Source organism: Desmodus rotundus, chromosome 4 (genome assembly GCF_022682495.2).
Source record: "Desmodus rotundus isolate HL8 chromosome 4, HLdesRot8A.1, whole genome shotgun sequence".
NCBI classification, from domain to species: Eukaryota; Metazoa; Chordata; class Mammalia; order Chiroptera; family Phyllostomidae; genus Desmodus; species Desmodus rotundus.
Window position 1 is genome coordinate 67100856 of NC_071390.1, and position 18339 is coordinate 67119194.

The 18339-nt window shown below is 43.9% G+C and overlaps 1 protein-coding gene across 3 annotated transcripts in view; it reads left to right on the forward strand.

The window, feature by feature from the left end:
* WDFY4 (WDFY family member 4) overlaps nt 1–18339 on the forward strand; it is a 353171-nt gene that overhangs the window by 295346 nt on the left and 39486 nt on the right. For all 3 annotated transcript variants that reach the window (XR_008426691.2, XM_045196058.2, XM_053922799.1), the window contains exons 48-51: nt 4344–4386; nt 5472–5591; nt 7488–7605; nt 8441–8550. Coding sequence is in view for 2 of the 3 variants with exons in the window: in XM_045196058.2 (XP_045051993.2) it covers nt 4344–4386; nt 5472–5591; nt 7488–7605; nt 8441–8550 (391 nt within the window). In the remaining variant the exon portion in view is untranslated. The remainder of the gene's footprint in view (nt 1–4343; nt 4387–5471; nt 5592–7487; nt 7606–8440; nt 8551–18339) is intronic.

Genomic DNA, 18339 nt, shown 5'->3' on the forward strand with positions numbered 1-18339 from the left:
CAGACTTTTAATACATGAACAATATTATGTTATGGCACAGGTATGCAATAATAATTTGGTTACTTTTTTAATGCTCATTTAACTCCAAATATATACAAGTTAGTAGTTTCTCAGGTAACTATAAAATTCAGATTTTTGTGTTGTCACTTTTTATTTGCTTTTATTTTATTTTATTTTTTCTTCAGAGGAAAAAGCTTGTCTTTGAACTCAGGTTCTAGGGTCAAGGTTTGGTTCCTGCAGGTGCCCTGCACAGCCTGAGATGTTGGGAGTGCATGGGTACCTACTCTGCACCAGGCCTTGGGGTGGCTCCAGCCAGCCATCACTGACTTCCCTAGTCCATTCACTCCCTCTCCTTTGTTCCATTTCCTCATCTGTAAGTGGAGAGAATGCTACTGCATAAGTCTTTGAAAAAATTAGACAACAAACAAAGACTGCAATCTGTAATACCTTAGGCAATTATTGTTATTATTATTACATCTAGCACCATATGCAAGGTTTCTACATGTTAGAGAAATGAAGAAAGTCAGGAAGTTATAACAGAAAGGGTAAATATCCTTTGAATACAGGGGAAAATCTCTGGCTTGCAAAAATGTCTGTCTTTTCATGGATTTCTATTGACCTCTAACCTGGATCTGAAAACTAGGCTAACCAAAATTTGCTTCTCAGGAGAAAAAGAGTAGGAGTGTGTCTGTATGACTAGTCTCTCTACTGCTCATGGAAAACTTTCTTATGCCACAGACTGCCTCCCCAGAATGATTCAGCAAAACAAATATGTTCCCTATTCTGGAGCCACACATAGGTAGGAGGATGGACAGGACACCCAAGACACTTGTCCTGTTCTGGGACAGAAACAGAACCCCTTATCAGGCAAATGTCCAGTTTGCCCAGATGAGTGGCTTTTCTTCTCATATGGCTTATGTTTTCTTTTCTCTTTTAAAAAAAGATTTTATTTATTTATTTTTACACAGAAGGGAAGGGTGGGAGAAAGAGAGGGAGAGAAACATCAATGTGTGGTTGCCTCTCACGTGGCCCCACTGGGGACCTGGCCTGCAACCCAGGCATGTGCCCTGTCTCGGAATCAAAGCAGAAACCCTTTGGTTCACAGGCCGGTGCTCAATTAGCTGAGCTGCACCAGCCAGGGCTGGCTTATGTTTTCTTGACCCCTCTCAGTCCCTCACTAACTCATTTCACCATGTCCTCATAGCTGTCTCACAAATGGGAGACACACAGAGGAATTTGGAGAGAAGGCAGGAGTTTCAAATGTGTCCACTTTAGCTCAGGAGCCCCAGTTTCCTGGTTGGCCTGCCTTGAATGTCTGTTGTTTTGTTTGCTTGTTTGTTTTTTCCCTTCAGTGCCTAAGGATTAGCCCTAGTCCCCTAGTCCCAGAGATAAGGAGGATAGGCAGAGGTCCCAGATCCCATCTCTTCCTGGACTGAAAGTGTGCAGTCCCCAACCAGATGAGTCCCTTGGCAGAGACCCTTTGGCCTGGGCTAACCTACCCTCTGAAGGCCCCTCCGGGGTTCTCTGCCAGCTTTTCTAGGAAGGAGGTGAATTTCATAACCCTGTCTCTCTTTGGGAGCCAGGTTCACAGTGGAGTAGAGGTTGGAGTGGAGTGTGAGTCAGGTGGAGCTAGTTCAGGGTGGTGGAGTCAGTGGCAAGATGATGAGGCAAACCAGGGGCACAAAAGTAGGGAGGGCTCTGAGGCCACATAATAGTATTATCTGATTTACAGGTGGCACATTAAGTCTAAGATCACACAGAAAGCTGTTGGCAGAACCAGACAGGTCTGACCAGAAGTAACTCTTCACTCTTATACCACACTCTTCTTCCTCCCAAAGTAAGAGAGAACCTACCCTGCTCTGAAGTAGCATCAGCAGCCTTTGGAACTCTGCCCAGTTGAGGGAGGGAGATCTGTGCCCACGTCTGTGACCTGTGACAGTCTTTTCCAGGGCTATGGTCCCACTTGTCCCCCACCCCCAGCACGCAGGTGTGACACATGTGATCTGCATGTTCAAAGGATAAGGTAAAAGCAGTTCAGAGCAGCCAAGTGGTGGGAGCAGGACTTGGACTCACATTCTGTTGACCCAAAGCCAGTGCGCTTTCCCATACTGCCTGCCCCAGACTGTAGGAGGGCTTTGAAAAGTCAAGAGCCATCTCTGGCACCTTGTTTAATATAAAACTTACACTATATTGATGAAGTAATGCAGTTTATCTATTGTTAAAGAAATACTTTACTAGGAATTTGAAAAATGTACATAGACTATACTAGTAGTTCTGTGATCACCTTCAGATTAATATGACTTTTTTTTAAAAAAAAAAAGAGCTTACCTTCAGTTAGGTGTCTTGGCACTGCTGGCAATGGTGTCCTTTTTTGATGGTAACAAAGTGATGGATCTTCCTTGGAGCTCATAGCAGATGAAATGAGGAATGGGATGGTAAAATGCCTTTATCTTCTGCACACCATTCTACCTGTTGGCAATGTCACAAAAGACCACAAGCAAAATTCTAGAACCCTTTCTGAAAGGGAAAATGACAGAACCTCTCTCCCTAACAGTCACATTTTGCTCTGCTACCCCCTCTCAAACTTCTAAAATAAAGTAGCAAGATGAGCAGTTGGTATTTGCTATATCAACTCCACAACCTTGTAGCTCAGCTCCACATCCTTAGGAAGGCTCAGCACAGATTCTTTTCAAGGAGTTGACCCTACTGTCTCCATTCTCAGCTCTGCTCTTGTTAATAACCCTCAGAGTGCCCTGCCATTTGGAATGGGGTAGGAGACAGGCTCACAAACAAAGCAAGAGAACCAGATCTTCACTTGAGCCTTTGCAAACTGAAACAAAAGTGTTTTGCTTCTGTTCTTTACCTGGATAAAATAGACCAAATAGATGATTTCTCTATTGGGGGGAAGAGGTGAATCCCAGCCTGGGAGTTGCTTTCTGTTTCTAGAAAACTGTGAGAAAAGAATTGAATGAGGAGGGCTTGGGAGCCTGGCACAGGTGATGTGACAGCCGTGCTGTGAGGGGACATGAGACACCGCCCCTACTTGGGAGCTTGGGCAGCCAGGCTTGTCTAGGCAGAGGCCTGGGATCCTGGCCCAGTCCATGTGGGTGGACATAGAATACACATGGGGAGGGGGCCATGGGTGCCTGAACAGCACCGAGGCAGAGGACATGTCTGGAAAGAAACATGATTTGGTTTGGTTTGGTGGAGCATCTGAGCAAAGACCTGGTCTTGGGAGCAGAGAGAGAGTCTCAAGGACACAGAGGGGAAAGAATCAAAATGGAAAAGGAGCCAAGAGACAAAACAGAGGCTGAGGAACTGGACTGAACAAATCTCTGCTGAGCAGGAGGGACACTTCACATGGAGAAGTTTCCTCCTCACATCCTCCTAACATGGGATCTCGAAACACTTCTAACCCTTCACTGCCAGATTGGTCAAAGGTGGTATTTCTTTGGTTTAATTTGTATTTCTTAATTGTATTTGTAGAAACATAAATCAACACAGACTTTTAAGAGGACAATTTGGTAATATGTGGAAAACAAAAACATTCAGACTTTTTTAGGCTAGTGGTACTCCAGCCAGAACTTTATCTCATGGAGACACAAAGTATTCAGAGATTCATGTCTGAAGGTGGTCATGGAAACATGATTTGCTAGGACAAAGCCCACAGCAGAAGCAGGCTCACCCAGTTCCAACCCGCCGGTACAGTGGTGTCCACTGCTGGAGGAGTGAACATGCCCCAAGGTGCTGTTAGCCATGAAGCAGGTGGAGGCCTGCACAGACGAGACAACCCCATTCATCATCAGTTAAAAACTATATGAGCTTATAGATAGGAATGTGGGAAAAACTCTTCTAGAAACTTGTTAACTGTGGCTATTCCTAAATGGGGGAGGTAGTTCAGAAACTTATTTTATATTCATGTTTTATATCAGTTGCATTTTAACCACATGCATATATTATGTTCACATAATATATGTGACCTATATTATATTCACAATGGCAAATAAGGCTGATATGTGTTTGTGGGAAATCGATGTGCAGCATGAGGCCCTGAATTTGCTTCTGCATGACCCTGGGACGCTACATGGGCCACACTTACGGCAGGGGCATATTCTGGCATAAATGTGTCTGCAGTGACTGTAAGAACCTCACCTTCAATATGGTGGGGTGGGAGCATAAAGAGCTTGGATAATAATGTGTTGCCTTGGCTGGGAAAGCTGCTAAGTGCTCTAGAAGTCTATCTTCTCCTACAAGTCCTGTCCCCACAAAATCCCAGAAGTCCCACCTCTTCCAATGCTTATGCCTTAGGATATTTGGTCACCAAATTTTTTTCCATCCCACAGGAAATACTCTGGCTCCGACAGGACCATGCTGCAGAGGTGGCAGGTATAGTGACCCCCTCAGAGGACTCTGGGTTTGAGGAAACCGACTGGGACTGTAAGTCAGAAAATAGTTCAGGTCCCAGTGATGGAAAGAGAAAGCATGTGGATGAATCAGAAAGGATCTTGTTTTCTAATTACCAAAATGTCCCAAGTAATCTCCTGAAAAGATCTCAGTGATTGAAGGTGATTCTTGAGCCTTGGAGTTGAAGCTATGGAGTGTGTGTGTGCCCATGCATGCCCTGTCCATGAAGGTGTACACATATGTATCAATGGACATAACTCAGGAGCACACAGCATTCACTTCTTGTCCTGGGGAGATGCACATGACTCCCAGCCTTGATAAGTTGACTTGAGCCTAGGCATCTCAGTGAAAAGAAGGAACACCAAGAGGACCCATCCTAGAGATTACATGGCAACAAGAAAGTAATTCTTTGTCCCTCAGGAGCAGGCCAAAGAAAGAGACCACAGCATACAGGTTCCATGTCAGAGATGATATGGGACACTAATGGACTACTCATTCACCAGTTGCCCTCGGTGAAATTTTCCCAAGTGTAGTCCCTTTCTCCACCTGTAACTATATATTTTAGGGCCCTAAGAGTGAGTGTTATCTCAAAGACAGGGAAAAAATTCCTAAAGTCCCAGAGGAGGACAGATCAATTAGCCCACTGGTGAGGGCCTCTTCCTCTGTGACTGCAAAGTCCCCTCAACTTATTTTTTAAATCATAATGAGGTCAGCAGTAAGTTCATCCACACAGCACTGATGCTATTATTTTAACCAACTTTGAGTATCACACCCAAAAGTTAACACAAAAGAATGTTTTGTCCTTGGCTTCAGGCTGCTGAGCTATACTTCCTTTCAGGCAGGCTCTACTTCCAGACTATATTTGCTTCCATCCATGTTGGAACGAGCATGGCCTCCCTGAGCTAACATGGCTAATGCATAGGTGCATGGTGAACAATGGCGATGGCTGCTGCCTGCTCTCATTTGCACAGCGAGGGTCTCCTGCAGAGGGCTGGGAGCTAGACCCCATGGTCCTCAGGAAGATGCAAACTGTGTTTTCTTTATCCTTTCTTTGTCTCTTCTGGTAGAAAAGGGATATCAGCAATTTTGAGTATCTCATGCACCTCAACACTGTTGCTGGGAGAACCTACAATGACTATATGCAGTATCCAGTGTTTCCCTGGGTCCTGGCTGACTACACCTCACAGGTATGGCATTCACATGGACACTATGCAGGTGTCCTGAGGCATTCTGACTCTGACTCCCAAAACTTCCTAAATCGGCACACAGCCTCTGCTCTAAGGTTCAGCCCACCTAGGCCCAAGGCTGCTCCACATCAGCCCCTCACCCTGGGGGAGGCCTGTGAGTCCAGCTGCATGGGTTCCTATCCAGCCCCACCTTTAGGAAGGTGACCCTACCTGTGAGCTTATCAACATGGCTAGGACAATAGCTAACCTGTACCCCAGAGAGCTTCCTGGCTTACTCACTGCACTGAGGGCAAATGATACTCATCAGCTGAGACACAATTGTGGACCAACATGGTCCTTCACATGAAGTGAGCCATATAATTTTTCTTAGAATCAATGGTATGTGTGTGTTGGGGTGGGGTGTTGTGGAAAGGAAGGACAAGACTGAGAGAGAGATACAGATACAGAGAAAGAATGAACTACTCCACTGTAGCCCAACTTCAGCCTGAAGTGGTGGTCTGTGCACTTGGCCCAATGTCTGGAGTGAGACATGTAGTGATAGGGGAGGCTGATGGCAAGACCAGATAATTCACTTTTTTGGCTTCTAGTCTTGGGCCTCAGCAGGTAGGGGAAGGATAAGGAGGAGAGCTGACACAGTCGGATCAAGGTGGTGTCACACAGAGAAAACCAGGCTATGGAGCAATGTCTCCATCATCTGGCTCTGGCTGTCAGGAGGTGTGTGTGTATATATAAGAAGAAGAAAGTGTCTGGATCCTGGTTCAGACCAGCCCCATCAAGTCTTGCCTAGGGCTGCTTAGATGGCTGACCCTCAGGATTTGGGAGAGGGGGCCTCAGGTTTTTGTAACCTCCCATCCCCACTTAAGGCAGTTAACACAGAACAACTTTTCTCTGAGGCTGAGGTATTTCAAAAATGAAACTTGCAAATTGCAGTTTTAACTCACATTTTACAAAGTGCTGGCTTACCAGCCTCTTTGGTTTAGCCCCAAATTCTGATCACTTATCAGCATTTAAAAATATAAATTTCTCCCCAAAATCTGGATTTCCATTATCTTTTGAAGAATCAGGAGATCTTACTGCTCTGAAGCCCCGTTCTGGCCTGGCAAAATTGGCCATGGCTGAATGTGGGTCCCCACATATGGTGGCACCTGGGGATCTTAGAGAGCCTGCTTTTCTCCTGCCTACACCTGGCTTCTGCAGGTGTGAGGTAGTGACAGGTGCTGACTCCTGGGGAATTGCTAGTGACAAGGAAGGAGGGTATAAACCCCTCCTTCTATACAGACATGCAAACCTGGGGAGCATGCGGTCCCTCTGCTAATACTAAACTAAAATATTGAGGATACCTGGCCCTGAAAACTCTTCAGTGCACCACTGTTGTGTATTCCTAAGGGCAGAGGAAGGGGCAATGTTCCATGCCTTCATTTCGCAGAAGGGAGTGGGTCTCCTGAGAAATGAGGCTGCCACTCTACTTTCCTCGCCAAAGAGATGATTTCTCACTTCCTAGAAAACCAGTTTGATTCTAAACAGGGACCTTGAACTATTGAAGCAAACTACTCCAGGAGGGCTGTGTCAAGTACCTCATAGACAACAGGAATTCTTTTGAATGCAACTTTTCAGTAACTGGTGGTGATGTTCTGATTCAGGACAACTTGGAACTGGTTCAGTGTGAACTCAATCTTCCCCTCCTCTCATTTTTCATCTACCTTCTATTAAGTCTTTGTGGATCACTGGTTCCAGGGCCATAAAACCTCAGCACACCTGCTAATCACCAGAAGGGTCAGACCAAATGATACTAAACCAATAAAGAGAACCATAAAACTAAAGAGACTGCTCCTGCAGTCTCGCTGGGGCACACGAGGGCCTAGGGGAGTTAACTCCAGCTGCATATCTACCTTTTAGACATTGAACCTGACAAATCCCAAGACTTTTCGGGACCTTTCAAAGCCCATGGGAGCCCAGACCAAGGAAAGAAAGCTGAAATTTATCCAGAGGTTTAAAGAAGTTGAAAAGACTGAAGGTGGGTAGATTCCAGCTTGATTTTTCTCTGAAATGCTCTTCATCTGAATTCCTTGAAATGATAATTGATAACTATTTAGACTATTACTTAGCCTACAAATTCAACTTAGCCTTACACTTCAACAGAGAACTCTTTAATCCCATGGTCTACACCCTGGCCGCATGTAAGAATCACTTGGAGAGCTTTTAAAATATACTGATGATCTGGCCCCATCTCTAGAAATTCTGATTAGAATAAGTCTGTGGTGAAGTGCAGCCACGACTGAGAACTATTGGGCTAACAGCTCATACCTCCATACCTAGGTGCAGGAAAGGCAGAGGAAATGAACATTTGTGCAGTGCTTTCTATATTCCAAGCACAGGCCAACCTGCATTCATGCAAACAATGGACCATTTCAAAAAGGACATTGAAACTCAGAGAGTTCAAGCAACTTATTTGAGAGTATAACCTTTAAATGTCAGGGCCCAAACTTTGGTCATCTGCACACCACCTTTACAAATTTTGCCTATTCATGTGCCACTGTGCTCTTATTGCCTTCGTGGGTTTTTTCTTAGGTCTATTCACTTAAAATTTAATAAATGTATTTTAATAAGAAATTTTTCTATTATGTGTTTGACCTGGAGGATGTTGCAGCTCAGAGTCTTGAATGTGCTTTTTACCAGTGGTGGCCACTGGCCAAATTATGACATCTGTGAGCAGAACACTGAGGCTCTGCTGACCTGCAGATTCTCTCTGAAGCAGGACTCATGTTTGCTGCTCATCCTTGAGCACCATACAGTCTGCAGCCTGCCCCAGCACAGGTGGAAAGCCACCCAAGCAATTCCTTTCATTGCAGGAGACATGACTGTCCAGTGTCACTACTGTACGCACTACTCCTCGGCCATCATCGTTGCCTCCTACCTGGTCCGGATGCCACCCTTTACCCAGGCCTTCTGCTCTCTGCAGGTGAGCTCCCTTACTCCCCTCCACACATGCACACACACACACACACACACACAGAGGCATATCTTACAGACTAACAGCTGGACTTGGATGGGGCATGGACCCACCCTGCTAGAAATCTGGTCTCTAGCCATTGATTCCCACTTGACTGGCTTCAGTCTCCTGGCTGTCTGGTAGGCACACTGCTCTTTACCAGTTGCACCTGTATGTCTGCCCAACAGTCTCACAAAAAGACTCTAAAATATGAGGAATGAGAGATATGCAGGGAAATTTTAAACAGGTTTTAGTAGAAAAGGAAAAGCAGGAAGCTTAAACACTACCATAAAGGTAGGTATTCAAATATTATGAAAATAAACACAAAGAAGGAAGAATAAAAAGTATATCACTCATGATATCAGAATACATAAAGCTACTCTAAATACAAGCTGAGAGACTTAAAGGGACAAGCAAAATATTTGAATATTGAAATGAACAGCTAAACCAGATAAAGAAACTAATCACCTTGCTTAGTCATGAACAAACAGACTAGCATGCCAGCTTAGGGCTGGCAGATTTTGCAAATAAAACTACAGCTTGTTCAGGTAAATTCGAATTTCAGATAGACAATGATTTATACTAAAAAATTGTGTTTATCTGAAATTCAAGGGTAGCTTAGCCTCCTGTGTTGTCCCTGGCCACCTTATATGAGCAGGAAGTGAGCAAGTCTGAATGGACAGTGGTGTCCAATGCACATGGGATTGCTGGACTGTCCCTCAGGAGCAGCAGAGATTTTTTTCTGTCATCCCCTTCTGACCTCATCACTGGGATCCTGTTTGTCTGGTTGTCCCAGGGACAACTTTTGACTGGGGAGAACCACCAAGTTGCCAAGCTGCAGCCCACACGCTTGGCCCACTCCACAGCAAATACAGCATGTACCCAAATTTAGGACCTGCCTCAATTCAGGCCTTGCCACGGACCTATGGAGAGCAAGGCATGACTGCAGTGGGTAACAGGCCACAGAATATGCATGGGCCTGCTCTGACAGTAAAGCCTTGCCAAAGGAAAGCATGAGTGTCCCAGGATTTGTGGTTTTTTGGTCTGCCTCACCAGCAAGGTCACTCTTTGTGATCATTCTTCTGAGTAAGTCAAGGTCAGCACTGAAGCCACCTCCTGTGTCCTGGGTAGGAATGGGTAGGCAAGGTCAAGGTGCTTTTTCCAATTGGCAAAAACCTTCCTGTGTTCTGTTTCTTGGCACAGTCTTCTCTCTTCTTGACCGAATAGCTTGTCTAGACATTGTATAACCCCTCTCCCTGGAAATTCACTCAAAAATAATAAATGTGCTTCCCCTGAGCCTTTCTCAGGCATCCAGCATTTTAAGTAAGTTTGGTTTGGAACACAGTTGGTCCCAGCGCTATACTCCATGCCAGGAATCCCATCCAGCTTTTGCTCATTAATCCACAAGAAATGATGATCACCATTGATGAGGAGGGTGATGCATTTCTTTATGACTTTCCATTTAGGGAGTTCTGGAGCCTTAAGTTTTCCTCTTGTCCTATGGTCTAATCTTTTAGAGCCCATTTCTACCTGTTACTCAGAGTCTTTCACATGGAGAGAGGGCAGAGTGAAGTAGAAAGAGTATCAGCCATGAGGTTTACATTCCAGCGCTGCCACTCCATAGACACAAAATATTCTGAACCTTATTGTAAAACCTCAGGAGATAGGAGTTAATTATGCACACCTCTCCAGGCTATTGAGATTAAATGACACATTGTGGGTAAAGTCCCTAGCTCAGAGTTGTACACTACATACTTAGTTTCCTTCTATGCAGTGTACAACCCTGAGCTAGAGACTTTATTTTATCATTGTTAGTTTTCTTCTTCTCCCTGCAATCAAGGCAGGCCTAATCTGAGCAGGCCTAAACTTGTTCTAGCTGCCCCTTCCTCCTCATCCCCTTTTAAACTAATTCAAAACAGTCTGGACGGCATCAGAGTATTGCAATGTGGTGTGAGCCAGAAGAAAGAGTGTGCTGTGAATCCAGAAGGATACTGGGTTAATGCCACTTTGAAGCTAGTCACAACTAGTTTGATCTTATTTTTGTCAGTTTGGTCCATTGCTGACCAGTTCCAGCTGGTTTGAGGTAGTATAAACCAGTATGAGAATGGCAGAGACAATATTATATGCTTTTATAATGGCCCATCTGCAGCCATTAGCTTGAGACTTTGTCTCCCATGTTGAAGTCTGATATGACTGTTTTTTCCAGGTTCAAATCTACCTGTGGCTTATTGACCCATCTAAGTCACATTGGGCTCTCCATGTGTACTTCTAAATTGCTTTCAACAATTTTTAACTGGCTTTTCTAGTGGGTCATAACTGGTTCAAGCCTTTGGAACTAGCAGAAGAACCAACCATCTGCTTTTTCCCCTTAAATAAAAGATGAATTTTAGCTCTCAAGGGAATGGGTACAAAGGATACATCTGGGGGGAACACACCCAACTCTCCTTTGAAGTCCTGGGGACTTCACAGGACTTCTTAGGAATGTTCTGGCAACTTCCTGAGCTCAGGATCTTCTGTTCTAGTGGGCAGGACCATTTCTTTTCAAGAGACCTTTTCCTTGCCCTTGTGTGGTAATAAGGAAAAAGGCCTCTATGTTCTCAACAGCCTGAGACTCCCAATCCCAGTGTGGAAAGTAGAGCAGGAAAGAATAAAAATGGTAGAAAGGGTGCAGAATCCAGGCATTGAGGTCTTCCTCATTTATCTGGGGAGTGGCAAAGAGAGAATGTTGGGTGGTTCTAGAGCCAGGTGTACCTGCAAGCATCAGCATAAGAAAGTGCATGCTTTTCCATTCTGCAGTAAGCCAGCTCTGCCTCTTTGCTATTATTGTGAGTGAGCCAAAGTTATTTTCCTGCAGGATGGCTTGGCCATGGAGGTACCTTCAATGTGAGGAGTTGTGTGCCTGTGTGGTACACACAGTGTGGGCTGATGCACTGAGAGGCAGGTACAGAGTTCTTTGGGCACTGTGGCCTGCCCACTGGGCACTGTGCAGAGATGTGGCCAGCATGAGGGCTGTCACACACAGCCTAAGAATTGGAGTGAGGCATATTATGACTCCTGGGTGTCAGTTGTGCTTTATTCCCTTAACAGTTTATACCTTGTTAAGTTTGAGCAGGTCCTAGAGTTGATGCCGTGTGTGTTTGTTTTTCTGCCCCAAACCATTTATTACAATGATAGACTCTTAAATCTAGAATATATGGCTATGTGCAGTGTGACCTGAGCAGGTGACACATGCAGGCAGGGTGACTCAGGCAGGAGTCAGCTATGCTCTGTTGGCCCCATTCCCTTGGAGGTATGAGACAGCTGCCTGCTGGACTGAGGGTTGCCTGCAGGATGCTGCAACTCTCAGGAACCTCACCTGCCTGGAGGAGCTGGTGTCTGTGAGCAACTGGGAGGCCACACTGCTGCTGGGGCCATAGGCAGGTCCCTGTTTCTGCCCCAGTGAGAGCACCAGGTACTTCTAGGTCTGAGCTCAGACTCAGCCTAGGTGAGGCAGAGCGAGGAAGCCAGCACCCAGTGAGGGCTCAGTGGTGGTGGTGCTGCTGCATTTAATAAGAAGCTGAAATAAAATGCTGTGTTAATTAAGTCACAGCCTGTGTGAAGTCAGCTATTACCAGTAGTGGGGTTTTTTTGAACCACCTGAGGCGAGATGGCTGTTTTTTGTGTAAGACATATGCTAGCTGCAGAGAAAGCAGACAGCCACAGGTAGCTCTTGGCCGGCCCAAGCTATTCACCTGGGAGCCTCTCTGGTGCCAGCCCTAGGTCTGGGCAGAGTTATATCAAAAATAAAGGTATAATTATTATTATACTGACTCAGCAAGAGGTATTAAAAAATGCACTGTAATAGAATCAGACAGACTGGGAATAAAGTCCTGGCTCTAGAACTTTCAATTGGTATAGTGTTGAATAACTGATCCTCAGTTTCTTTTGACTCAACTAGTGGTAAGACTTAAGTGAGATACTGCATGAGAACTGCTTGGCTATTTCTAAGTGCTCCATATATGTCTGCTGTCCACCCCTTAAAAGTAGGAAGCAGTTTTTCAAAATGCCCTTATGGGTTGTATTTGTTGAGTAAAAGGCTATACCCTACAGGCAGGAAAGCTGATGGCTACTCTGGAGTCAGCCGTCCTCGGTCAAGAAGAGCAAGACTGACAAAGTAGCTGAACTGGTCCATGGGCTTCGCAAATCTGATGTTGGACCCCCAGCTCTTAGCTTCCTGAGTCAGGTATTGGAGGCTGCATTTTCTGAGGAAGCTGACAGAAAGCCGAGTCCTACTCTCTGCTACAAAACTGCCCCAATGATGCATAAGCCATTTTCCATTCCCATCCCATACGCGTTTAGTCGTCCCTGCCCCCGACCCATCCCAGGACCCTAACCCTCTTCACTTGCCCCCACACTCCACCTTCTACTTCCAGTAATTTCTAAGTCCTTTTTCTTTTTTGAGCCTCTGGTTATCTTTCCTGTGTACACTGAGAATGGAGCCCATACTCAGGATTGCTCCCCAATTCCAGTCTATGACAGAAAAGGGACACAGGAGCTGTGCTCATTCCACACCTCTTCCTGTGGCCCTGCCATTGCCCAAGGTACATCACACACATGGGCATACACATGCACTCACACTCACCCTTACACACTTCACACTCACTTGCACACTGACACCCACACTCACCCACATTGACATTTTCACTCACACTCTCACACACTCATACACACATTGTTTTCACACCCATAACAGTCATCCCTGCTTGCAGAGGAGACCAGGGGTAGTTAAAGGGGTTGAGGAACTCCCTCAAGTTCACACTGTAGTGGGTGAACTTGAAGTAGCTGAAATTCCCTTCCAAGTTGGCTTGGTTCCAAAGCTGAGGTGCTTTTCACCACACACTGTCTATTTGATGGACAAAGAATAGCAGCTGAAGTCAGCTGACGTACCCACAGGGTGCTGTAAGGAAATCATTCACACAGGATATTTTTAAATGACTAGAAAAAATATATGTTAAGAGAGCAAGCTGTCAGCCATCTCATAAAAGCAATTCCATTATTTAGATGTGGCAGTGGGTTGATTTGGGTCAGTACCACCTGGAAGAAGGAATAGACTTTCTAGCACGTATTATAAAAATATCTATGTGCTTAAGTGTCCTCGATCACATGCAGTTGCTGATATCCTTATGGGTATGGATTAAAATTTCAATGTCTTTTTTTCAATACAGTTTTCCTACCCATATTGGATCAGGGTTTAAGAATGTCACATTTGAAATACTTACTCAGGGACACAGGTGTACATAGACTTTATCCACATACAGGTAGTACCTTTATTATAGAACATTCCTTTCAAGAATGTTTCTTGTTTTAATCAATATTCCTTAATTATGGAATTTCCTCTGATTTTTAACTCAAGTCAACATTCAACAATAGACCTTGTTGGTCACATCTTCCATCATTATTTTGCTTTTAATGTTTTTCATCTTAACAAAGTCAAGCGCCTCTTAAAATATTTTAATTGAGGAAGGATACCTAGTGTGATATTATTTCTTTTTCTTAATTTATTGGGGTGACATTTATTAATAAAATTATATAGGTTTCAAGTGTACAATTCTACAGTACATCATCTGTACATTGTATTGTGTGTTCATCACTCCAAGTCAAGTCTCCTTCCATAAATTTTTATCCCCCTTTACCCTCTTCTGCTTTTTCCCCTTCCCCTCTTGTAACTACCATGCTGTTTGTTGTCTGTGTCTATGAGTTTGTTCTGTTTTGCTTAATCCCTTAATCTTTTTCACCCAGCCCCACAACCTTTCTCCCCTCTGACAGCTGTCAGTCTGTTTTCTATATATGAATCTGTTTCTCTTTTGTTTGTTAGTTTCTTTTGTTCATTAGATTCTACATACAAGTGAAATCATGGCATTTGTCTTTCTTTGACTGGATTATATCACTTAGCATAATGCTCTCCAGGTCTATCCATGCTGTTGCAAAAGATAAGATTTCATTCTTATTTATGGCCAAGTACCATTCCATTGTGTAAATTCACCACAGCTTTTTTATCCACTCATCTACTGATGGGCACTTGGGCTGTTTCCAAATCTTGGCTATTGTAAATTACACTACAATAAACATAGGCATGCTTATATTCTCTTGAAACAGTATTTCAGGTTTTTTCAGATATATTCCCAGAAGTGGAATCACTGGGTCATAAGGCAGTTCCATTTTTAATTTTGAGGAAACTCAATACTGCTTTCCTCAGTGGCTGCACCAGTCTTCATTCCTACTAACAGTGCATGAGGATTCCCTTTTCTCCACAACCTTGCTAACACTTGTTGTTTGTCGACTTATCAATATAGCCATTCTGAGAGGTGTGAGGTGATATCACATTGCACTTCTCTGATGACATTGCACAGCAGAGGAAACCATCAACAAAATGAAGACAGTCTGCTGAATGGGAGAATATATTCACCAGTGCTACATCTGTGATGTTGAACTTCTTTTCAAAAGCCTATGGAGCTATCTGTATCTCCTCTTTGGAAAAGTGTCTATTCAGGTCCTTTGCCCATTTTTTAATTGGATTGTTTGTTTTTTGGTTTTGAGTTTTATAAGTTCTTTGTAAATTTTGGATGTTAACCCCTTATCAGAGATATCATTGGTAAATATGTTCCCCCATTCAGTGGGTTGCATTTTCATTTTGTTGATGGTTTCCTCTTCTGTACAAAACTTTTTAGTTTGAGATAGTCTCATTTGCTTTTTTTTTTCTTTTGTTTCTCTTCCCCCAGGAGGTGAATATCAGAAAAAATATCACTATGAGAAATGTCTGAGATTTTACTGCCTATGTTTTCTTCTACGGTTTTTATGATTTGAGTCTAACATTTAGGTCTTTAATCAATTCTGGGTTTATTCTTGTGTGTGGTATAATAAGGTGGTCTAGATCTGAACCCTTAAATATTCAAAATATGTTTCTGGAGTCTTTACATATAACCAAGGTCTTAGCCAGACAGCCACACAACCCACACTGTATCCTTTCCCTCAGAACCTCCAGCCCTGGCTCCCTTGGCTCCTGGTTTCAGTGTCACTTGGGAAAAGTCTGCTGCTAAGAACAGGCTGTTCCTTCACTGATGATAATAATCTTGCTCTTGTTCTTTGGTCTGTTTGGATACATATAGATTTCAGTTTTCTTGATAATCAAGAGTATCTGCAGAATAGATTTAGGGGTAGATCTTGGTTCAGTAATTCTCTCTAATCACTTTGTTTCCATCTAATCTCTAGACTTCATTTGCTGTTTTATTTCCTTTTGTTTTGGATTTTCTTCATAAAGCCATTTTATAGACCCCAATTGTGCCTCTCTGCCTCACTCTTTCTCTCCCTTTTCCCCTTTCTTCCTGCCCTGTCCTGAGAGTCAAGTCCTGGTGGAGCCTCACTGCTGCAGCCAGCAGCTTTTATGTCATCCCACAGGCATATGGTGCCCGTGCCCGTAACAAAGCAGCTCCAGTCTTTTTTTCCAGGGAATTAGTGATTCTTTTGCATTCCAGAAGTGAGAAAACCCATTAATTTTGAAACAGATGTATGCAAATACCTTTATTAATATAGGAAATAGGAAAATCAGTTATTGCTTCCTTTATAAATAATACAGGCTTAAGTTTTAAAGATATTACTTTTGCTAAAATGCATTAGACAGCTGTGAAAAAATAACATTTTTCTTTGTGGTAATATCTTTAACTAGATTTGTAGCACTAACAATATTTCCTATGTATATATTATTTTTATTTAATACAGGTAATCTTTTTATTACCAAATCATATTGTTTCTCAGGAGATTACCATCAGCACTCATAAAAGCTGCAAAAGGAAAATGGGACCATGAGGAGGCATCAATCTCTGCCAGTGTGAGGCTTGAGCTGCAGATTAAATATGCAAAGCTCTTAATGTTTCAAAGAGTGACTTGTTAGGTGCAAATTTATTTAAAAACACTCTACTTCCATTTTGATTCCATTTCAATTTCAATCAAATGGTGAACACCATCCCTCTAATGTCAACCAAGAGCAAAGTGACCTTAGAGGAAAGCGACATCTTTCAGCTGCCCATGTACTGTGTTTGGTTGGGACACCAGGGAGAAGTAACTGAGTCTCTTGGTGTCCCTGTCCCTATGCAGAGAATGACCCATGGATTTTAGTGGATCCTCAAGTCTGACTTGAAAAATTGACCAGCCTCCATGATGCCCAGGAGTGGCCCACCTCAGGTGTGTGGCAAGGTCTCCCTTTTCAGAAACAGCTGAGTCTCCTTGACCCACATGTAATAGATCAAGTTTGCCCATGCTCAAGGCTCCCCCCAGTAAACTGGAACAAGGCAAAGCATGGCCTTTGGAGTTGCAACCATGGATTCAACCCCAGTTCTGCCACTTACTGCTCTGTCAGTAAACTTTGAGAAGCCTGTTTTCTGGTCTGCAAAATGACAGCATTAATTCTTTCCTAATGCACCTGCTGTGAGGACTGAGAGAAAGCATTTCTCTGTATACAGTGTGCCAGCCTAGAGAAGGCTCCTGCCTTCTTTACCATTCGTCCATGTACAGCTGCCCACATTTTACTTAGGTACACAGGGAAAGAGAAAACTAGGCTTATAGTTGTTCACATGGAAAATAATATAATATAATAATTAGTCAATAATAATACAAGAATAAACTGTTTCATGTATTCACAACTGTAAACCTACTTTTGTCCCACCCTGTATGCTGAGAAGAAAACTCAGACTGCTGAAAAGTGAAGGGATCCAAGGAGAGTGAAGGAGGGACTGACTTTTTGTGTTCTACCCCTTTGTTCTTAAAGCTACATGTACACTCTGCAGAAGCTGACAGAAGGAAAGCAAATCCTAGTTGAACAAAGGCCCAGCTTTCATGGTACATGAAGGTTTTCCTAGGGTGTTCCTAAGCTTAAGTAAACCCAAAGCAGAGTTTCAGAAACTCTTTCCTGGAGCCTCTCTGTCCCCAGAATCTTCATTACTCCCACTGGAACCTCTCTGCCCACTCTGATCACCAAGACCACTGGATGAATGAGTAGAGTAGGGAATCGAAAAAATTTGCCTGTCTTAGCTGTTCCAGTTGAAGCTGCCAAGTTCAGGGCTGCATCAAGGTGTGTGGAAATGGTCCTTGGAACTGAGGCTGCCCTTGACTCTGGGGAGGCTCTGCCCACAGGGCCCCTCTCTCCCCCCACATCCCCACCCTCCACCCCGGCCGACAGGGATGAGAATAAGTCTACCAACACATGATCTGCTTGGGGAGGAGAGGTGGCCGATCTCTCAAAGGAGAAGGGACAAGAGCCTTTTCCTCAATGGGCTTTTATTGGGTTCAATTTGCACAGGAATACAGGTAAAGCTCATCAATCATTGTCAGGCAGTAAGGATTAAACAATAGATAACAAACAAAGAACTCTGAGGGCTTATTCTGAGTCAGGGTCAGTCAGCTAAAGGGCAATAAGACTTTGGGAAACAAATTCATTTCAGGCTTGGACCCTTATCATTTAAATTGAGGGTTATTAGCAAAGCAGGTTTCACAGAGTTTTATGTATTCTTTCTTAGGCCTGATCTCCCCAGGGAATCTGCCCTTTCCTGCACTGGACTGCACCACCCTCTGTCATTGTTTCAGGCTTAAATCAGGCAGGGGAAGTAAGGCAGCCAAGAGATTAGGAGACTTCTTGCAGACAGAATGAGGACTCAGCTATGTCAAAGCCGAGGGATGAGGGTCCATCACCCCCTTTTTCTATAGCCCCCCAAGTCCTTCCCTGTAGGC